At 45.9% G+C, this 23,968-nt stretch overlaps 2 protein-coding genes and 1 gene segment (V, D, J or C); all 3 read right to left on the bottom strand.

The window, feature by feature from the left end:
• Positions 1-23,968, bottom strand: part of LOC137521936 (immunoglobulin mu heavy chain-like) — a 956,922-nt gene that overhangs the window by 214,262 nt on the left and 718,692 nt on the right. The gene's annotated exons all lie outside the window — the stretch shown is intronic.
• LOC137521952 (Ig alpha chain C region-like) overlaps positions 1-23,968 on the bottom strand; it is a 328,184-nt gene that overhangs the window by 265,779 nt on the left and 38,437 nt on the right.
• The window catches only part of LOC137561934 (uncharacterized), a 101,593-nt gene that overhangs the window by 47,255 nt on the left and 30,370 nt on the right, over positions 1-23,968 (bottom strand). The window contains exons 7-8 of the mRNA XM_068273283.1: positions 10,836-10,917; positions 2,450-2,740 (exon numbers count right to left, since the gene is read on the bottom strand). Of these exons, the coding sequence (XP_068129384.1) occupies positions 2,450-2,740; positions 10,836-10,917 (373 nt within the window). The remainder of the gene's footprint in view (positions 1-2,449; positions 2,741-10,835; positions 10,918-23,968) is intronic.

Genomic DNA, 23,968 nt, shown 5'->3' with positions numbered 1-23,968 from the left:
TTAGGCAGGTAAACATGGCAGCCATTCTAAAGACCTTAATTTGAAAAATCTAGAAACTACATGTGATTTTTGGCATTTACACTTGAAAAAAAGCCTCTGCGTAAAATATGTATTTTTGGAAGAACATATTACCATTGATTCCCCTCCACCAAGCCACTGTCCGGGTTTTTGTATACTTTGTACATCATTTTAAAATAAATTATGTCTACAGAGATGCCCTGAAGGTTTTTGATGTTCATCTACGATTAAAGTCAAAGGGCTTGCCGTGAACTTTCAGTTCGTAAAATTTACATAGTAAAATTAATGAACACTTTCACGAAATTGTGATGTTCGAACATCACTATGCCATATAATATTGGTGATATATTGTGACTGCCCACCACCCCAAAGCTACCCGACAAACTTAAGTGCTCCCTTTTTTTTTCATGCACAGCAGGGGAACCCCAACATACTTTGCCTTGGGGCACAAAAAGTAAATCTGACCTTGCCTTACTTACAAACAGAGGCGCCTCTAGGGACCAGCTGATAAGCTAATTGCCTGGAGTGCAGCTTTATCTAGGGGCGGGCTTCCAGGGGAAAAAGATAAGTTTATTTTTCCTGCCCTTAGAGACTAAGGGTGCGGAGATAAAACGTTCTAATGAAAGCATCTGCTAAGCCTCTCATAAGAAATCTACAAACTTTTTATCTACAACAACACTTTGTATGACATTCCCTAATTAGTTATCTGGAGATCTACAGTGTGTCTGTCTGTGCACTCCTGTCCTGCCCCTACTTATGACCCTGAAAAGAAAACACATCAGAAGAGGAGGATAGTGTCTTTCTATGAAAGCAGGTACAAGGCATTCCAGAACGGACTGGCCAGGGGGGAAGGGACTAGATTCCACCCCCCAGGCTGCTGGTACAGTGTATAAGGCAATGTACAGGGGAACGGCAAGCTGGTAAATGTACACAGCATGATGCAGAAGAAAGGTTTGCCTCCTGCAGAGTCTGTAGAAAAAAACTCTGTCTGCTCTCTCACAATTGTAAAGACTATATGTGGACAGCTGGATAAGGTATTACACGGGGTGAAAAGTTTGACAGTCCCTAGACTCCAGGAGGGCTGCTGCAGCTTGTGTGAGAGGTTGGCAGGGACAGGAGTCACATTACAGGCAAGTCACCTCTGTGTGATGTGGCTGCAATGCAGATAAGCTCTCTGCTCCATCTCAGGCTATTCTCAGTATCTCTCCACTCCTCTTCTCTCCCTTATTAACCTTCGTTTCCCCCCTTCCCCTAGTGCTGGCTGTCTTCTTGACATACAGGAAAGCTAAATAAAAGTGCTTTTCTTCCCTCTCTCTGGATAGTGTAATAGTTAAGGGCTCTGCCTCTGGCACAGGTGATATGGGTGCAAATCTCAACTCTTCCTACTTAGTAAGCCAGCACCTATTCAGTAGGAGACCTTGGGCAAGACCCCCTCACATTGATACTACTGCCACTGAGTGATTCTTAGGAGCTGCAGCTCAAGCGATCTGAGTCCGCCAGAAGAAGATCACATCAATAATACTTTCGATCAATCTGGTGCAAAAATATATAAAAATTTAAATTAACCACTTAAGTACCAGCGGTCTGTGCCCTTTTAAGGACTAGAGACCGCTGGTACAATAACGACGGAATCCCGACGAATTGCCGCACATACCCGCCATCATCGCCACACGTCGGGACCCCCAGGACATAGACTTTGCTGTCTCTATGACGGCAGAGTCATGTGAGCCGGTCAGGAGCCGCTTTCATTGGCTCCTGACCGTGTCTATCTATGTAAGCCAATGGGAGCGGCTTACATTGATAGACACGGCCAGGAGCCAATGAAATTGGCTCCTGACTGGCTCAAATGGCTCTGCCATCATAGAGACAGGCAGAGCCTGTGAGATGCGGCAAGACACGTTGGGTTTGAGCGGCGGGGAGCGACTGAAATGGCGGAGGCGCGCTGCGGATGGTGATTGAAATCTACGTCCTGCCAGCCAGGAGCCCACCAAAACAGAATGTAGATTTCAATCACCTCAGTCCTTAAATGGTTAAACAGTACATTTTTCAATTGGACACAGCGGTATAGTGGCGGTAGATCAGCGGCTCGTAGTATTGCACTGAACCACTACTGTAATACGATTATTTTCTGGTGAAATGCTGCCACGTTACAATTATTCTCATGAGGGGTGTACCATGGGAGGGGGGGGGCACAGTTTTTCTCACCTGGAGTGACAAAATGGCCAGAGGCGCCCCTGCTTACAAATGTACAATTTGATGACAAGTGTGGTGAAGATAATAAGTGTGGAGATGACAAGTGTGGTGAAGATAATAAAAATGTGCGAGACAGCACTCGGATAGATAACTTATTGTAGGCAAATAAGTAAATATCTGACAGATACACGCATGCATAGATTGTGTGTTGATTGGGATCCATTATCTAGATACATACATTGTTTCAGATCTGTCAAGGATGTTTTATCAGCAGAGCAGGAAATATTAGTATTCTCCTTCCAGGATTGCTCAGTAACAGTGGTGAAGCTGCTCATAAATCTGACTGTTGGAGACGTGCTAGATGAAGCATAAAGACCACGAATTGTAGCTGCCGGTGCAGAATGCCATGTTATCGCTGTCTGGGCTGCATTGCCATTTTTGAGAAGGCAGCCTATGTGAAACGATGAGGACCGAGTGTCGTCGTTACAGCATGGCAATAACGGGAATAGTTTGCCAACATTTTGAGGTTCTAGAAAAGAAAAACAAAACAGAACAGTTATTTCACCAAATATTATCAAGTTTAACTACTTAATGATAACTGGACGTATATACTGTATACCCTCAGTATAGTTGTGGAGAGTGCACCACCAATTTGTTACTAAATCAGGCATTGTGGTATAATTTTAACCGTGGCAAGTTGTAGAATACATTTTGGTGTGTCTTGCAGCTTGCACCCACGTCACATAAAAAATAGGTAGGGACAAACTCAATCCAACATAAAAAGTTATTTTCAAATTTTTGATCAAACCTGGGAAAGTCTTCGCAAAACTATAAGAGACATATGTGGTAACAGTTTAACTGTGATAAGTAGTAGAATAGAGTTTAGAGAGTTTTAGGGTTGAGGCCCATGTCTTGTGTATTCTTTTTAGTCACAAACTGAATGAAAAGCAATTCAATTTTTGCATACTCTGTACCAAAATAAGACTTTTAAAATGAAAACAAAGTGACATAATATAAAAGAAAAAAACTTATTCTGCTACCTTAGGAACTTGGCATTTTAAATACGTATGCCATGAGGATATTTTACTATTATTTTTGCAAATGTTTTCTTTTTTTTTACAGTGAGAGGCCATCCGAGGCGAACATCAAAATATATTTTTTAATCACCTGGGGCTTCTTCCAGCCCCGAACAGCAGTCACAGTCCCTCGCCGCAGCCCTGGTTTTCTTTGTTGTCCCCGCTGGCTGCCTGCAATGATGGCGACCTGCTAGTGGGGTTGGCTCTTCTGCGTCCACGTCATCTGGCACATACTTCGCCTGCACACAACTGCGCAGGCGCAGAAGAGCTGACCCCACCAGTGAGTTGCGATCCTTATGGCCAGCCAGCAGGGACACCAAGGAGGACTAGGGCTGTGCCGAGAGACTGAGACGACTGCGAGGAGCTAGAAAGAGCCCCAGGTGAGTAAAAATTTGATTTTAATGTTCGCCTTGGAAGTCCTTTAAAGTTTCCTTTAATAACACACACACTCTGAAACACACTCTGAGACACACACACTGACACATACGCACAAATATGTACACACTCCGAGACACACATACTGACACACACTCTGAGCTACACACACACACACACACACACACACACACACACACACACACACACACACACACACACACACACACACACACACACACAGAGGATTTTCTAAGCGTTTGAGTTTTTGAAACCTCCTGCTAATGTTATCCTATGTGTCTATGCACACTGGAGCGATGAGGGTTTGTAAAAAAAAACAAAACCCATAGCATTACATTTGGAAGAGCTTTTGAAACCTCTAGCGTTTGGGGAGCTTTTCTGGTGTGTCTCAGCCCTGACACATACACACAAACACATACACACTCTGAGACACACAAACTGACACACACTCTGAGACACACACACTGACACTAACACATACACGCTCTGAGACACACACACTGAAACATAAATACATTAATTCATACATACACACACACACTATCCCTCCCTGCAGAGAATCAAGCAGATACCTAAGTAAAGTAGAAGAAATACTACACCACGGGCAGCTTCGAACCTCCTTAGCAGCGGCAGCAGGTTACAATCTCCCTCCTGGAACCACTGAAGCATGAAACTGCCCATTTCAAGCCTGTGGAAGTCCAGAGTCCAGGGAGGGAGACAGCAGCATTATCTACTATGCCTGAGCAGACACACTCAACTATCTCCTGACAGTCGAAGTGCCCCCAGTCACAGGGGTAAGATGCACTGCAGCAACTGATGAGCAGGAACACAGCAGATGAATACAGAGTGGTCCGGAAGTACTGGGTGAGCGAGATGTTACCAGCGGGGCCGATGCAGATTGGCACAAGAGCGCTGTCATTGTGTGTAGAACAGTGGCGATTGAAAAGATAAGTGATGCGTTATTGCCCTGCCACCTTTGTAGCACATGGCACCTGTAGGCTCATGCCTACAGAGCCTAGTGCCAAATCCGGCCCTGGTCTTCAGACACTCCAACCCAGCTCTGCAATAGAAAGTGCATTGTCATTGTGTGGCTACAGAGCTGGTTTCAGCTTCTCAGCATGAGAAATATTGACCAATCACAGCGGAACAGAGCTGTGGGAGGGGAAAACTAGAGGGAAAGAGGTTTCAGCCAATCAGGCTGCATTAGTTAGTCTGAGGGGAAAGTAAAGAAGGAAAAAAAACCCAGCATGCCCTGCAACTTCCTTTGTGTGGCAGATGTGCCAAATAAGAGCCAGAGAAACTGGGGAATAATCTTTTATGAAGAAGGAAAGTAAGAGTGATTTTTAACTTTGGATTGCTTGGTTAGCATCCTTATTACTTGTTTACCAGATAAAAATAAAGAATTGATTTTTGATTTTACGCCTGACAGTTACATTTTAAAATAGACAAACACTAGCATTTTACAATCAGCAAAGACCCTATTATCTCTTAAAATAAGGTAATGTATTACATAAAACGTAACTTTTAATCATACATCTATAAAATCAGGGCTATTCTACCATCACTAAAGGACAAAAGGGGGAGGGAGAACAATTTAATATGCAAATATCTGTAGGGTAGGAATTATACCAAATCCTCTTGTCATATACAGAGTGGATAGTTGTCCCTGGTGAGGTCTTTCATGGCCAACTCCACCTGCATAAGACAGCCTACAGCATAAATGAACATGCACTTTATGAGACTAATAGCTCCCACTGCAAAACCCCAACATAATAATGGCCGTAATCTGTCAATCAAATTTTCCAGGTTGTTGCAGCCTCAGAACTCCAGTGCGCTCCTTGGATTGATAATGTCCTATATGGGAACATTTGTTTGTTGTGGACTTTTGCAAGGGAGGATTGATGGATCTCTCGCTCCATTAGGACTCCCGAAGCTCTATAAATCTACATCCCTGAGGCTGGTGGACTTTGCACTCACAATCCTCCTGTGTCCCCCATGTCTCCCCCATGTGTTCCCCTGTGTCCCCATGTGCCCTCCTGTATCCCCCATGTGTCCTCCTGTATCCCCCGAGTGCAGGGGCATAGCTAGAAATGACTGGGCCCCATAGCAAAAAAAAATTATGCCCCCCCCCCCCTCCACAACCTTCCAAGCCCACGGACCTTGGACCTTCCACCCAAACATTTTGTGGGGAAATCTGATTCCCCACAAAATGCAACCAGATTGTTGGCAGATTTCCCTACAATATGCAACCAGATTGTCGGCAGATTTCCCTACAATATGCAACCAGATTGTCGGCAGATTTCCACACAATATGCAACCAGATTGTCGGCAGATTTCCACACAATATGCAACCAAATTGTCGGCAGATCCACACAATATGCAACCAGATTGTTGGCAGATTTCCCCAAAAAATGCAACCAGATTTTTGGCAGATTTCCCCACAAAATGCAACCAGATTGTCGGCAGATTTCCCTACAATATGCAACCAGATTGTCGGAAGATTTCCCAACAAAATGCAACCAGATAGTCGGCAGATTTCCACACAATATGCAACCAGATTGTCGGCAGATTTCCACACAATATGCAGCCAGATTGTCGGCAGATTTCCACACAATATGCAACCAGATTGTCGGCAGATTTCCCCACAAAATGCAACCAGATTTTTGGCAGATTTCCCCAAAAAATGCAACCAGATTGTCGGCAGATTTCCCTACAATATGCAACCAGATTGTCGGAATACTTCCCAACAGAATGCAACCAGATTGTCAGCAGATTTCCCCACAAAATGCAACCAGATTGTCGGCAGATTTCTCTACAATATGCAACCAGATTGTCGGAAGATTTCCCCACAAAATGCAACCAGATTGTCAGCAGATTTCCACACAATATGCAACCAGATTGTCGGCAGATTTCCACACAATATGTAACCAGATTGTCGGCAGATTTCCACACAATATGCAACCAGATTGTCGGCAGATTTCCCCACAAAATGCAACCTGATTGTCGGCAGATTTCCCCACAAAATGCAACCAGATTGTCAGCAGATTTCCCCGCAAATTGCAATCAGATTGTCGCCAAATTTCCCCACAAAATGCAATCAGATTGTCGCCAAATTTCCCCACAAAATGCAATCAGATTGTCGCCAGATTTCCCCACAAAATGCAGTATATGTAGTTAGGTCTATAGTGGGCTAACATTAATTACCTGGAGGGAGGGTGGTTGGGCAGGCTGGCACACTATTTGCGGTTCAGGCACTGCACTGGGTAGGCAGTTAGGTAGCTTCAGATAGGTAGCCGGGTGGGAGGGTAGGCAAATAGGTAGATGGGTGGGCAGTTCGGTAGCCGGGTGGGAAGTTAGGTAGAAGGGTGGGCAGTTAGGTAGCCGGGTGGGAAGTTAGGTAGCCGGATGGCAGGGTGGGCAGTTAGGTAGCCGGGTGGGCAGTTAGGTAGCTGGGTGGCAGGGTAGGCAGATAGGTAAGCTGGGTGGGCAGTTAGGTAGCTGGGTGGCCGGGTAAGCAGATAGGTAGCAGGGTAGGCAGATAGGTAGCTGGGTGGCAGGGTAGGCAGTTAGGTAGCTCGGTGGGCAGTTAGGTAGCCGGGTGGGAGGGTGGGCAGTTAGGTAGCCGGGTGGGAGGGTGGGCAGTTAGGTAGCCGGGTGGGAGGGTGGGCAGTTAGGTAGCCGGGTGGGAGAGCTGGCAGTTTAGTTAGGTAGCCCTTGCAGTTAGGTAGCCGGGTGGGCAGTTAGGTAGCTGGGTGGCAGGGTAGGCAGATAGGTAGCTGGGTGGGCAGTTAGGTAGCTGGGTGGCAGGGTAGGCAGATAGGTAGCTGGGTGGGCAGCTAGGTAGCTGGGTGGCAGGGTAGGCAGAAAGGTAGCAGGGTAGGCAGATAGGTAGCTGGGTGGCAGGGTAGGCAGTTAGGTAGCTGGATGGGCAGTTAGGTAGCCGGGCGGGCAGTTAGGTAGCTGCGTGGCAGGGTAGGCAGATAGGTAGCCAGGTGGGCAGCTAGGTAGCTGGGTGGGCAGTTAGGTAGCCGGGTGGGCAGTTAGGTAGCCAGATTGGAGGGTGGGCAGTTAGGTGGCAGGGTGGGAGGGTGGGCAGTTAGGTGGCAGGGTGGGCAGTTAGGTAGGCGGGTGGGAGGGGAGGTAGCTGAGTAGTTAGTGGGGTAGGGGCCCGATCCTTATCCCTCCTGCCTCACCTGTGGTCCCCCCTCCTTCCATCAGCGGCGAGAGAGCGGCATATACAGGAAGCTCCGGCGGGGTAATCATCCGCTAGAGGTTCAGCTGCCTCCCGGGCTATGGTGTCCCCACTGTATTGCTGCTCGCAATAAACCAGGAAGCGGTGCGAGCAGCAATACAGAGGAGACAGCGTAGCCCGGAGGCAGCTGAACCTCTAGTGGCTGTTTACCCCGCCGGAGCTTTCTGTATATGCCGCTCGCCTCTCTCGACACTGATAAAAGGAGGGGGGGCCCGAGTTGAGGCGGGGGGGAAGGGCGCCGAGGTGAGGGAGGGAGGGGGGGAGGGGCGCCGGCCAGCAAACATAAAAATAAACAAAAAAAAATAAACAAAAAAAGTCCTCTCAGGACAGGTAGCTGCGGGCCCCCTGTGACGTAAGGCTGCCGCGGGGCCCCATAGCAACGCTATGGCGGCTATCCCCATTGCTACGCCACTGCCCGAGTGTCTTCCTGTCCCCCCATGGGTCCTCCAGTGTCCCCCTTCTGTCTGTTTCCCTCCCCCCAACATGCCTCCAATCACTCCCGTGTCTCCTGCCCGCTTCCTCCCCCCTCCGGGTGTAGCGTGTGTAGCGGCAGCCAACTTTTTCTATGTGCCCACGAGGATTGCAGACTACTGCGCCTGCAGACTATTTATTCTATTATAAATATATACCTTTTTCTATTTATAATATTTTTAATGCTTAACCCAACCTTACCCTCAAACAGACCCCTCCCCTGGTGGTGCCTAACCCTAATCACCAGGGTCGGACTGGGACACTAAGGGCCCACCAAGGAAGTTTCAGCCCGGGGCCCCCCCCCCCCCCCGATCCCCTCCTCCTCGCCCCCCCCCCCCCCATTTTGGGCTCACATACACATGTACTCTAGAAATTTTGCATGAGTTTATGGTAGGGAAAAGATTGTGAGCACTTCTGAGGACAGTCTCCAATAGGGATATGTCCACATGCGGCGCGCGCAGCGCGCCGCAGCGAAAGTAAATGGGTGTCACCACGCACTGGAACATCGGCGTGGTCACGATGAGTCATGGGCAGACTTAAAAAAAAAAAAAACACAACATAAGTAGCGGTGTTATTCACAGAGATTAGGTCCGACCAGATACATTTTAGATAAAATATTCAAGTAGTTACATGCCTCATGATAATTCATCAAGTAGTCAAATCGCAGCAGATTTTCCGACAAAATGCAATCAGGTTGGCGGCAGATACCCCCACAACATGCAATCAGGTAGGCGGCAGATACCCCCACAAAATGCAATCAGGTTGGCGGCAGATACCCCCACAAAATGCAATCAAATTGGCGGCAGATACCCCCCCAAAATGCAATCAGGTTGGTGGCAGATACCCCCCCCCCCAAAAGTGGGCAGCAGTGACCAGAAAATCGTAATGTGGGCAGCAGACACCTGAAAATCGCAATGTGGGCAGCAGTGACCAGAAAATCGTAATGTGGGCAGCAGAGACCTGAAAATCACAATGTGTGCAGCAGACACCTGAAAATCACAATGTGGGCAGCAGACACCAGAAAATCGCAATGTGGGCAGCAGTTACCAGAAAATCGCAATGTGGGCAGCAGACACCAGAAAATCGCAATGTGGGCAGCAGGCACCAGAAAATCGCAATGTGGGCAGCAGGCACCAGAAAATCGCAATGTGGGCAGCAGTCACCAGAAAATCGTAATGTGGGCAGCAGACACCTGAAAATCGCAATGTGGGCAGCAGACACCTGAAAATCGCAATGTGGGCAGCAGACACCTGAAAATCGTAATGTGGGCAGCAGTGACCAGAAAATCGTAATGTGGGCAGCAGACACCTGAAAATCGCAATGTGGGCAGCAGTAATCAGAAAATCGTAATGTGGGCAGCAGTGACCAGAAAATCGTAATGTGGGCAGCAGACACCTGAAAATCGCAATGTGGGCAGCAGACACCTGAAAATCGTAATGTGGGCAGCAGTCACCAGAAAATCGCAATGTGGGCAGCAGTGATCAGAAAATCGCAATGTGGGCAGCAGTGACCAGAAAATCGTAATGTGGGCAGCAGACACCTGAAAATCGCAATGAGGGCAGCAGACACCTGAAAATCGTAATGTGGGCAGCAGTGACCAGAAAATCGTAATGTGGGCAGCAGACACCTGAAAATCGTAATGTGGGCAGCAGACACCTGAAAATCGTAATGTGGGCAGCAGACACCTGAAAATCGTAATGTGGGCAGCAGGCACCAGAAACCCCCCTCCCTCACCTAGGGGCCCCCCCTCCAGAATTGTAGCCAGCGGCAGCAGCGGGGATGAATCACTTACCAGCATGACGACTGGAGATCCATACCTCTGCGTGCCGCTGGCTGGTCTGGCCTCTCTCTGTTTCCTGAACTGACTGTCCAATCACGCTCTCGCAGTACTTCCTGCGAGAGCGTGATTGGACAGTCAGTTCAGGAGCCAGAGAGAGACCAGACCAGCCAGCGGCACGCAGAGCTATGGATCTCCGTGTCATGCCGTTAAGTGATTCATCCCCGCTGCTGCCGCTGGCTGCAATTCTGGAGAGGGGGGGAGCGCGGAAGGGGGGCCCCTAGGTGAGGGAGGGGGGGGAGGCTTCCGCCCCTCCCCGCCGATCTGTGCACAATGTCCCCCCTTCCTGCGCTTAGCCCCCCTCCTTTTTAGCACTGGGGCCCCCAGGAGGCGGGACGGCCGGGGCCCACCGATGGGACCATCGGTGGTTCGGTGGGCCTGTCCGAGGCTGCTAATCACCCCCCCCCCCCCCCCGCATCGGTGTTGCCTAACCTTGAGGACGCATTCACAGTGTCACGTTGCAGAGTGCACGTCCACAGTGCGACGTTAACGTCGCGTTGAAAAATCTTACGTTATGGTAACTCACTGAGCAGATGCATTGCAACTTTAAAGGAGTCATCAGGCGGAAAATGCTAAGATAAGTGGTACTTACCGGGGGCTTCCTCCAGCTCCAAGCTCCCAGGATTGCAGACTTCAGTCTCCCCTGCACTTCTCGCTCTAGTGGGCGGCTTGAACTGATGACGGGATCAGTTAAAGCCACTTACTAGAGCAAAAAGCAGGCACAGGCAGGTAATCCCTGAAGTGGCGGCAGGTCGGCGGTTTGCATTGGCGGGCGTTTGTAAGTTGGGGATTCCCTGCCTTTGCCGTACACGACATAGGGACTTTTTCTCCCTATTTTGGGGAAGAAAAAGTGTGTCTTATATATGGTGGAAAATATGGTAATTAATAGACCTTTAACAGAACAAATGCCATAAAATATTGCCTTTTACAGTGTTTAATTCAAAGCCATGTGACTTGGAGGTCCGGTAATGGCAGGATTTCTCCTGGTGTTTTTCACTTTCCTGGAGCCTGGCTGTCATGGTTCTTCTCAGGTCAAACCCCCACTTTAGAGCTCTGCGTACTACTACCAAGGATATTTAAAAAAAAAAGGTGGCAGGCACACGAGCGAGACAGGCGCATGGACGGGCCACGCATGTGCAGTTTCACATGACTCCTGGCAAAGTAGCACGCTAAAGGTTCGGCCACTGATCAAACAGAGGGATCCCAGAGGATGCTGTGGGACCTCACAGCTATGGGGTAGGGAAGAAAAAAAGGGCGCATATGGTTAATGGACAAAAAGGGCACACCATAGGCTGCAATGCAAAATATCGGCTATTGGGCGCCAGAGAAGAAACTAGGGCGCCCAAGAAATAGTGGTTGCAGAAGTAGTGATAACAAATCCTTTTGTTTACAGAATAAGGTTTATGACAAATATCGTTTACAAATTCATTTTCACTTTCCGTTTAACTTATTTTATCGTTTTTAAATTTCGCTTTCAGAAGTGTAATACGTAAATTTTCGCTTTTATGTATTTTATTGTTTTAAAATTTGTATTCATAAGTTTAATGCTTAAATATCATTTTCAAGCTTTTTGTATTACAAATATATTGCTTTTGGTGTTAACCACTTAAGTACCGCGGTGTTAAACCCCCCCAAGTGACCAGGCCATTTTTTATTAAATAGACCACTGCAGCTTTAAGGGCTCACTGCAGGGCCCGACAACTCAGCACACAAGTGATCCCCCCTTTTCTCCCCACCAACAGAGCTCTCTGTTGGTGGGGTCTGATCGCTCCTCCAATTTTTTTTTTTTTGTAAATATTTATTTGATTATTTTATTAATAAATGTGCCAGTTTTTTAAGCATTTTTTTTCTTCGCCCGCCCTCCCCCCGCCAGCCAATCCTCATGGTCAGCTGTCATAGGCTTCAGCCTATGACAGCCAATCACTATTATGTCTCCCAGGAGGACAGCCGTGTCACATGGCTGTCCCTAGATCAGCACTGCCTTAGATCACAGCGGCATTGTACACAGTTATTAGATGGCGGTTTCACCGTCTAACAGTCTTTGAGCAGCGATTGCTGCTGAACAGCCCATTCCCAGCCGTTCACACCAATCGGCGTGGAGCGGTCCTGGGGCTGCCGCACTGCTCACGCCAATTTTTAATGATGTGATTGTAAGGCTATTCATTCTATTACAAATGTATAAATTATTCTATTTATGTTATTTGTAGTGAAGTATTTTTTGGTATTAAATATATAATTGTTTTTATGTGTGTAAGGGGGTTTGTGCAGTGGGGATGGTTAGGGTTAGGCACCACCAGGGGGGTGGTTAGGGTTAGGCACCACCAGGGGGTTGTTAGGGTTAGGCACCACCAGGGGGTGGCTAGGGTTAGGCACCACCTGGGGGGTTTTAGGCTTTAGGGATAGGTACAGGGAGGGTTCTGTGTGAGAATAGGATTAGGTAGTTCCAGAACAATATTGGTAATATATACAATTAATCAAACTATGTTTATTACCACCAGGGAAGGGGGGGGGGGTCTAAGGGTTAGGAATAGATATAGGGAGAGTTCTGTGTGAGAGTACAGTTAGGTATAGTTGCAATAAAATACCTGTAATATCTACAACTGTATTCCTATGCTTAATACAAGTGTAAATATCGTTTTTTGTTATAGACAGTATCTTGCCATTTCATTACCGTTCATTCAACATATTTAGCACTAGCAGTTATATGTTGTGCTTTGAAACAAGCTATTGCACCAGCAGTTTATGTACTTGAGGACATTTCTGCATGGAGCTGTCCAGTAGCTTAGTGCTGAACTTCTAGGTAGAAATGAACTGATAAGTCGGTACCATGGAAAGCACAAAAGTGCACTGAAAGCTGCCCTGGCAGTGAGCATACTGTTCTAGCCATGGCCAGAATATGATCATGTAACTGGAAGTGGCTTACAGCGCTTCCTGGCAGTGCACACTGCTGGGTAACAAGAACCACACTGATGTAGTTCACTTACAAGATGAATATTTGGTTTATTGCATATCGCTACAACAGTAGCCTCCACATCCCGACCCGGGTTTCGGCAAAAGCCTTCATCATCCCCCCCGATGAAGGCTTTTGGCGAAACCCGGGTTGGGATGTTTAGGCTACTGTTGTAGCGATATGCAATAAACCAAGTATTCATCTTGTAAGTGAACTCCCTCAGTGTGGTTCTTGTTACCCAGCAGTGTGCACTGCCAGGAAGCGCTGTAAGCCAGTTCCAGTGGATGAGTTACATCGTAACCGCCCTGGAACACAGAGCCAACGGAAGGAGGAAGTGTGGGAGACCACGTGACCGGAGGACGGGAGTTTGGCCGTTCAGCTGGAGACTGCAGCGCTGCCACTATCGGAGCAGCAGGGATTTCTGGATTACAGCAAGTTATAACAAGTTTCCAGTTTGTCTGCACACAGCGCATGTCTGCCCTTGTCCATGTGCTGTATCTACAGGAGAAGATACTGTAGTTTCCTTTGTATGCTAATCAGCGGCAAGTGCTACGTTTCCAGAGTATCCTGTATGAACCCTTTCTTGCGCTGAGGTAACATTGCTTTTTATTCTCATACTTTTGGGTCAGGAGCCGGCCCTTACCTCACAGTGGCAATTATCTCATTACTGCGCTAATCTTTTGTTGTTTATTGTAATAATTCAGGCATGGATACCTAAAGGAATTGTATAAATGTGCCACACCTCCCACAACCTCAGATCATAAAACCCAAAGATTTCTGTCTTGCTGATCCTACCTTTTGGAACTCTCTATTACACTCAGTCAAATCACCTCAATAACTTACTAGTCTGAGAGTCTAGTCTTACTTATGCGCTTTGAGTCCTATGGAAGAAAAACACTTTACGACTGTTGTTGATCTTAGACCTGATTCAACTTTGGGGAAACCCCCTACATGGGCCTTTGGCCACTTCCTCAGTTGCATGCTACTAGGCCAAAATTGCCTCCCAGACACTCCTATGGTCTCTTCTGTGACCATGCATTTACAAACATATGAGCAAACATTGTTCCTACTAGGTAATGGTTCTTCTCTCATAATAGCATTGCCACAAACTTTACCAATAGTGTGACATGGTGCAAAATATTATAGCTGCTAATGCAGGGCTGCATCTTTTGATGTCATTGCCCAAATCCAATCAAGAGCTATTAATTTCAAGTAAAGAAGGCTTGCTGTGAGGCTGTTCCACCATTGGTGAGCTCTACCACAAAAATAACATATCTTTGATCACATACAGGCAAAGTAGAATTCCAGCAGGCTGGTGTATCACATATGAGCAGGTGGGTCAGGTGTTCTTGCCTTTGTGATTTGTACAACACAGCTGTAGAGGTCGACAGAGGCGCCTGGTGCATCCCTGACCTATATATAGTTGTGTGCTCCCCTATTTTTATTGCCTGAAGAAGCAGGACTATACCTGTGAAATGCGTTGCAGCATTTTTGTGGAGTGTGCCAATAAATTTATGTCTGTTGAAATTGACAGTTTTTGTGTCTGCTTATAGGAGGTAAGTCCACCACTGCCTTCCAAGCATTTTAACCATTTTAGCCTATTTTATACTTCTGGCGCCTCTTATTTATAACGCAATACATGTATCCACCCCTCTGGTGAGGGGTATACCCTCATTGTTCCTACCTACAGAGAGCGACTTATTAATCCTGAGTGGGGACAGGTTAATCTCCTCACCTGCCTATACAGTGGTTGCCTGGAGGTAACCCTGGTTTGTGAGTATTTATTTATACTGTTTGTGTATCTTATTGCTATGACCTGTATTGTTGTATCTATGGTCTGTTACCTGTATTGTTCTGTCACCCCTGTTATCATTGTCTGTAATCCTATTTATTGTACAGTGCTGCGTAATATGTTGGCGCTATATAAATCTAATAAATAATAAATAATATACACTTTTATCATCATCCATTTAACAGTACATATGACACTATATTGGGCTCTCGGTGTCACTTCTTTTGTATAGCCTATGAGTGCTGATAGCTCTCTGAGCCTCTCCAGGGGACAGCCGAGTGACACGGCTGTCCTCAATACAGCGCTGCGGTAGATTGCAGCGCTGTACAATGTAAATAGACATCAGTTTCACAGTCTAATAGTCTCCTAGCGGCGATTGCCACTGGTAGACTGATGACGGAGCAGAGGTGCCTGCGCATTTGCGCGCGTGATCTCCTGCAAAACCCCGCCCAGGACTTGATGCCTTTCAGCGCCAGGCGGTCCTCCAAACGCCGATCGCCGTTTGGCGATCTGGAGGGAGTTAACATTTTGCTGGAAATGTTCATCCAAACATCATCTGATGTAAGAAGGAAATTATGTGACACTCAGTATAGTCTGAGGTAATCTGAAGTGAAAATAAACTTATGAAATAATGCATTGTATGTGTAGTACAGCTAAGAAATAAAACATTAGTAGCACAGATATGTCTCATATTTTTTCCAGTACAGGAAGAGTTAAAGAGAACCCGAGGTGGGTTTGAAGAATGCTTTTAGGACACAGAGGCTGGTTCTGTACACTATCACCAGCCTCTGTGTCTGTACTGTGCCCTCCAGGCTCCCTCTGCGCTCTGCTGTTCCCCTGAACAAAAACGCCAAGCTAGCGACATGCAGCTTGTCGCTAGTAGGCTGTTTACCTTTGTGCTGCCTGTCACCGCCGCTCCCCCGCCTCCTCTATAGCGCTGCTCCCCACCTGCGTCCCTTCCCTCCAATAAGCTTACAGAGGTGGGGAGGGAAGGGATGCAGGTGGGGAGCCGCGATATAGAGGAGGCGGGGGAGAAGCGGTGACATGCAGCACAAAGGTAAACAGCCTGCTAGCGACAAGTTGCATGTTGCTAGCACGGCGCTTTTTACGGGGGACAGCAGAGCGCAGGGGGGGCACAGTACAGACACAGAGACTGGTGATAGTATGCAGAACCAGCCTCTGTGTCCTAATAGCATTTTTCAAACCCATCTCGGGTTTTCTTTAAGGTGCCCATACACTAACTCAATTTCCCGCTGATATACAGCAGATTCGCAATTCGATAATGCAAATGCTGACTCATCGACCGAGATTACCATTCAAAATCGATCGATACTGTCGATCTGTCCAGGCGGAAAATTTTGCACGATCACCGGCGGGCCAGGAGCGTGGCGTTCGATTCGGCGACGACCAACACAGCAATTAAAATCTCACCTGTTCCGTCGGTGTGAGTCCCCGGGTCCGTGCTATCCCTTTCGCTGTCTGGCCTTCTTCTCCAACTTCTCTTCACTTCCTGTCCCATCCTGTGATGAGTGGAAGTTCAAACGGTAGAGGGCGCTATACTGTTTGAACTTCCCTTTCTGATAGGATGGGACAGGAAGTGAAGAGAAGATGGAGAAGAAGGCCAGCCAGAGAAAGGGACAGCACAGACCCAAGGACTTGCGCCGGCGGAACAGTTAATGTATTGCTGCGGCCAGCAGGAGACCAAATGGGGGCAGCGAGCAGCTCCACAGGTAGTGAATCGATTTCATGCTGATTCAAAAATCTGTGTGCAGTGTATGGGAAGCCATTAGATCTCTCTCTGATCAGATTCGATCAGAGATGGATCTATGTGTTGGTCGATCTGGTGGCAATCGACCAGTGTATGGCAGCCTTTAAGAAACTTCAGTTGTTATCTATGCAAAAGAACTTCTCTGAGCTCTCCGACCCACTTGGGTCAGCTATAGTGCTGTTTTTTGAAGCACTTATCTCAACCTATGTCTCACTGTTTCTTGTTTGTTTAAACTTTTTGTTGCCAGGAAGTTCAAAGGATCATTAGCTCTGCTCTGTTCTGTCATTAGCTCTGCTCTGTTTCGTCATTTAAAATACAGAGTGTAATTTGTAAACTGAAAATATTAGAGAATGATGGAATGTTATAGAAAAAAGCTATAGAGCTGAAAAGAAAAATTAGACTCTTTTCTTTCCTACTAATGTTCTATTATTTATCCGTACTACACATACAATTCATTATATCATAAGGTTTTACTCAGGGCTGCTTGTGATTGGATAGAAGCGATACACACTCTCTGCAGGCCCCCTGCAGGCTCTGTATGACTCACACACTCTGCTTATGTGAGCCTATCACAAGCTGGTTAGTTTGTTTGTAAACACTGCCTAAAACTGTTAATTACAAGCCAGGATTGCAGCATAGAGTGGCAGAAACAGCACAGAGGGGCCCAGGAGAACATAATCAATAGAATGGTATTCTTTTTGCTGTAAAAATTTTAGAGTACAGATTCTTTTTATTAACCATAGTTAATACACACAAGTCTGGTTTGTAAATGACACTTCATCTTAAGTCGGACTGTATTCATACAGTGAACGGGGCTATACTGGGGAGGGGGCTTATATGCGAGTCAAACACTTTTTCCTAGTTTTAAGGGAAAAGTGGGTACCTCGGCTTATATGCTCTTTAAACAAAAAAACATTTTTTTGTTACAGCTGATACAAATCCTAAAATAAATATGCACAGTTTCTACTTCATGGAAGCAGACATATTGTTTACAATCTGTGCTTTCAAATGGGCTTATCTGCTTATCTGCCATAGGCAGTCATGTGACACGGGAGGATCAAATTACAACTTGTGATTAAACACAAATAAGGGGCAATGAAACAGGCTAAACTCTCTAAATACATACAGGGGACATTTCTCTACATTTTCCTTCTGGCCTGTGTAAGAGTTCAGGTCCACTTTAATAGAATTGTTGCATTTAAAACCATCTTCCCAGTACATGAAATAAAATGAATAGTGGCATTAAACACCATCTTACCAGCATATGAAACAAAAAATGGAAAATAAAAAGAATTGTGGCATTCTACAGAATGAACCAATGTATAAATTTTGTTTCTTATGTTAGTCTCTATGGGATTTGAAGCCACCCATTAATACAGGATTGAGAAAATCACTTAAACTGTATCCACGTAAACAAAAGTGTGTGGGTAATGGCAGATCAGTATATTTTTTATTATTCTTTTTTTTTTTGGCTGTTAATAGTGAACCTGTGGTGGTTCATGCGATCACGTCGTACTTCTCCCACATAAAATCCTTTGGGGCATTTTGCACACATGGTCAGGTAGATAAATCGCAGGAAAATGTGCCTTGTAAACATAACTACACATAGTACTAGTGCTACTAACTTAGGAACTTAGGAACACCTAGACAAGCTAGTCCCATCCCCAGGCACCAACATTTACCTTGATTACCGCATATCACGGCCATTACAAAAGCCGCAATTTGCGGCAAAGAAGGTACATTGGGGCACCCGAAGGTGCTTGATAGCAGCTGCTGCCATGCGCCCAAATTTCCTTTCTTTGCTGCTATTCGCGGCTTCTATAATAGGAGCCTACGGTGTCGTTGTTTTTTCCTAAAGGGCTCCAAGGCCCTTGTTTTCCCGCTTTGGTTAGAACAGCTGAAGCAGCAGGCAAGTGGCTCTACCATACCAACAATATAAGCCCACATGGTTCTTGGGTGACATAGAGTGTATTTTGCAAGAGAAGGCAGTCCTACAGTGCTACTACCTCCTTGTAAGCACTCTTTTTAAACAATAATAATGGCCTCCAAGATAAACCACCTTATTAACCAGAAATACCACCTTATAAAATGCTGTTTTTAACTTCTGCAGTGCTAAGTCCTACGGGACATAGTGCCACATGAGGAGGAGTAGTTACCCCCACCTGCTTCAGACCAACAGAGGTAGAGATGTGGTTTTTGTCCTTGATATCGGACAAGGGTGCTTTACAAGAGAAGAGTAGAATTTCAAACTCTTGCAGAGCACTCACTGATGTCTTGGACCATGTGGGATGGTATTGTTCAGGTAGCGAAGCTCCACACCCATTCTGACAGTATCAGTTTGTATGAGAAGATAAAGAGTTGAAAATGTTCTGGAGGCGATGGCTTTGTTGCTTAAAGGGGAACTGAAGAGAGAGGTGTATGGAGGCTGTCATGTTTATTTCCTTTTAAGCAATACCAGTTGCCTGACAGCCCTGCTGATCCTCTGCCTCTAATACTATTAGCCATAGCCCCTGAACAAGCATACAGCAGATCAGGTGTTTCAGTGGTTCAGACTTTAAAGTCAGATCTGACAAGACTAGCTGCATGCTTGTTTCTGGTTTAATTCAGATACTACTGCAGAGAAATGCTAAGACCTTTGCTAAGGCCTTCAACACTGTTCCCCACAAAAGTCTGGTGCAAAAGTTGGGGATGCAAGGACTGGGGAAGAGTCTGTGTGCTTGGATAGGGAACTGGCTAATGGACAGAAAACAAAGAGTTGTGGTCAATGGATCGTACTCAAAATGGGAGACTGTTAGCAGTGGGGTACCACAGGGGTCTGTACTGGGTCCAGTGCTCTTCAATTTATTTATTAATGACCTAGTGGATGCAGTAGTGAGCAATGTTGCCATTTTTGCAGATGATACAAAATTGTGCAGAATCATCAACTCTCAGGAAGATAGTGTCATATTGCAACAGGATCTGGATAGGATGGCTATATGGGCACATAAATGGCAGATGAAATTCAATGTTAAAAAATGTAAAGTCATGCATTTTGGTCGTACCAATGGTCTAGCACCATACAAAATAAATGGGAGACAGTTGGGGACATCAAACTTGGAGAAGGACTTAGGAGTACTCATCGACAACAAGTTAAATAATCGTACTCAATGCCAAGCCGCTGCAGCTAAAGCGAACAAAATTTTGGGATGCATTAAAAGGGAAATAAAAACTCGAGATGCGAGCATAATATTGCCCCTGTTTAACCTCCCTGGCGGTAAGCCCGAGCTGAGCTCGGGCTATGCCGTGCAGGAGGATTTCTCCGGCTCTACTGGGGCGATTTGCCCCATTCAAAGTGCTGTTCGCGCAGCCAGCACTTTGCTAGCCGCGCGCACAGCTTGATCGCTGCCGCTCTGCGGCGATCGGCCGCACGCAGCGGCGAAAGAGGGCCCCCCCCGCCAGAGCCCTGCGCTGCCCGGACCAATGAGTTCCGGGCAGCGCTATGGGCTGGATCGGGTGTGCCTGACGTCAGGACGTCGGCTGACGTCATCCCGATCGTCGCCAGAAGCCAAACAGGGGAACGCGTTATATACGCGTTCCCCTGTTTGCTATTGATGCCGGCGACGATCGCACTAGAGGGACACATGCGCCCTCTAGTGGTGTTTCATGTAGCTACCACTCTGGTAGCTTTACATGAAACAAAAAAAAAAAATTAAAAAAAAGGATTTTTGCCAATTTGGCAAAAAAAATTAACCGCCAGGGAGGTTAACTCTCTAGTAAGGCCACATCTGGAATATGGAATTCAGTTCTGGGCACCACATTACAAAAAAGATATTGCAGTTTTAGAGCAGGTGCAGAGACGAGCTACAAAATTGATACGTGGGATGGAAGGTCTCACTTACCAAGAAACGTTAGATAAACTGGGTTTATTTAGTCTAGAGAAAAGACGCCTTAGAGGAGATCTAATTAACATGTATAAATACATCAGAGGGCAATATAATAGCTTGGCGGATGAGCTTTTTGTCCCTAGGCCTTCTCAAAGGACTAGAGGACATGATCTGCGCATGCAGGAAAAACGTTTTAGCCATTTATTTAGGAAAGGGTTCTTTACAGTAAGAGTGATTAAGATGTGGAATGCATTGCCACAGGAAGTCGTTATGCTAAACTCTATACCTGCATTTAAAGAGGGCTTAGATGCTTTCCTTGAGTTGAATGACATCCATGGCTACAATTACTAGGTAAGGCAGAATGATGTTGATCCAGGGATTTTATCTGATTGCCATCTGGAGTCGGGAAGGAATTTTTCCCTTTTGGGGCTAATTGGACCATGCCTTGTAAGGGTTTTTTCGCCTTCCTCTGGATCAACAGGGATATGTGAGGGAGCAGGCTGGAGTTGTACTTTGTACTGGTTGAACTCGATGGACGTATGACTTTTTTCAACCAAAATAACTATGTAACTATGTAACTATGAAATAGACCAGCAGGGCTGCCAGGCAACTGGTATTGCTTAAAAGGAAATAAACATGACAGCCTCCATATACCTCTCTCTTCAGTTCCCCTTTAAATTTAGATTTTATTAAAATGTAAAAAAAAAAATTTCAATTCCCCCCCCCCCCCCCCCACACACAATATTTGCAAATTAATGTATTTACCATTTGTCTGTAAAATACACTTAATCAAATGATTCCATCAGTTAAAAGGGGTATGAAACTCAGCATGTCTTCTTTACAACATTCTTAATAAAAGCTACTACCAGGAAAAAAATGGAAGCAGAACAGCATTCAAACAGTTAAACACAGCCCTTTCTTTTTTAGTGGGAGGCTTAGCACTGATGCTGAAGTTGAGGAAGCAATTATATTATTGTGTTTGTTTTTTTCCTATCAGCCACTATTAGTACACATTGCTAGCAGTGTTTCATCTGGATACAAGCAGAAAGTGTACTCAGGAGAAGACACATTCTCACTGGATACATTAAAATGTATATATACAGCAGCTATGCAATAAATTACAACGGCAGCTTTTAGAGCAGATGAACTGTACTTTGTGAACTTGTAATTAGTAAACGGATAATAATACTTGTAAGCAAATATGGTACCTATATGGGTAATAAAAAATAGGACTGAATGCTATGTAAGAGTTTAATCCTGCTTTAAGAACTAGGAAGGACATACCGTATATACTCGCATAGAAGCCACATTTTTTGGGTCCAAAAAAGTGGCCCTAAAGTGGGGGTGTCGGCTTCTATGCGAGTCACCAATTTGATGTGTATGTGTCAGTATATCTACTGACCTGTTCTGTGCCCCTGGATGTGTGCGGAGTGCAGCACTGATATGGCAGCTGACACTGGAGCTGAGCGGGCTTGCGGGGGACAATGGATCAGATCGGTTCCTGTCCTACAGCGGATCGGATGGCCGGAGGGAAGCGGATATTGCAGGGCTGCTTTACATAAGATGCTGGCGTCTGCCCTGGCACAACATTCTTTCCTGTATGTTTGTTCGTATGCCCAGAGGAGAGCGCATCTGATGGCGGAAGTACGGGTGGCCGGCGGGCTGCGTTGATGTCAGTGCCCTCTTCACCCACGTCATCTCTAAAGTTCCGCTAAAGGGCGTTCTAGGAATGACACACAGATAAACAGGGCACTGACGTCAATGTTGCACGCTACGTACTGCACACCCCGCCGGCCATCTGAACTTCCGCTGTCAAAAGAGCTTTCTTCCGGCCATCTGAACCAACATGCAGGGAAGCATGTTGCAACAGGGATGGCGAAAGCATCCATTTTACAGCTGCCCCTGCAAGATCCACTCCCGTCCGGCAATCCAATTCACTTCAGGGCAGGCACCAGGAACCGATATGATCCTCTGTCCCCCGCAAGCCTGCTCAGCACCAGTGTCAGCCAGCATATCATTGCTGCATCCAGGGGCACAGAACAGGTCAGTAGATACACTGACGCATACAGCAGCCCCTGCAAAAAGCCGGGGTCCTGGTGGCTCTTCTCAGCGTATATTTCTGGTAAGAGTCATCCCTCTTGGCACTATTTAGTTTGGGGGTTGTTGGTTTCTTGATCTATATTGGTTTAAACCCCCATGTCATTCTACTTGAATATCACCTTGTGCAAAGTATTTTACATTACATGCAATATTATTGCTCCTATTTCACAGCATTTGCACTTTATGTATATACCTTACCAATATACGTTGCTTATTATTTCTGCGAGAGACAATAGGAGAATTGCCTGTTTTTTTACTTATATGTGTGTAATTGGCCATTTTTTATTATGTATACCCTCCTGGTATAGTTAAAGAGACTCTGTAACAAAATTTTCATCCATATTTCTTCTATCCTATTCTATCCTATTCCTATATAAGTTCCTATACCTGTTCTAATGTGCTCTGTCTAACTGCAGCCTTTCCTTGTTGCACAGTGGCTGTATTATCTCTGTTATATGATCGAATCTTCTCTCCTCTGTCGGCTCTGTTGGGCTGAGGCAGTCAGGCTGGAATGTGCTGTGCTGTGCTGCTTGTGATTGGATAGAAGCTATACACACCCTCTCCAGGCATCCTCCACACTCTGTATGATTCACACTCTGAGCTACTCTCAGCCTATCACTTGCTATGTCTTTTGTTTGTAAACACTGGCTAAAAATGGCAATTACAAGCCAGGATTGCAGCAGCAGGAAGAGGCAGAAACAGCACAGAGGGGCCCAGGAGAAAATAATGAATAGAATGGTAAGCTTTTTATTGTAAGAATTGTAGAGTACAGATTCTCTTTATTAACCATAGTTAATACACACCAGTCTGGTTTGTAAATGACACTTCATCTTCAGTCATACTGTATTCATACAGTGAACGGGGCTATACTGGGGAGGGGGCTTATATGCGAGTCAAACACTTTTTCCTAGTTTTAAGGGAAAAGTGGGTACCTCTGCTTATATGCGGGTCAGTATATACAGTATACCTAAAATTAGGAAATATAAAAGATAGAATGCCATGGAACAAACAAAATCTCTTCAACAAAATATTTCTCAGAGCCCAGCATTTTTCTTCCTCTTACAAAGAATATGTAAAAGCCTCAGATAGCATGACTAAAAACAATGTAGTTTAAGAGATAATGTGTAGTTCAGCTAAGAAATAGAACATTAGAAGCAAGGAAAGGAGTCTCACATTGTTTCCAGTACAGGAAGATTTAAAAAAATCAGTTATCTATGCAAAATAGCTTCCCAGAGCACATCGACTCACTGGG

Source organism: Hyperolius riggenbachi, chromosome 1, assembly GCF_040937935.1.
Source record: "Hyperolius riggenbachi isolate aHypRig1 chromosome 1, aHypRig1.pri, whole genome shotgun sequence".
Classification (NCBI taxonomy): Eukaryota; Metazoa; Chordata; class Amphibia; order Anura; family Hyperoliidae; genus Hyperolius; species Hyperolius riggenbachi.
This window is presented reverse-complemented; position numbering and strand designations above follow the sequence as displayed.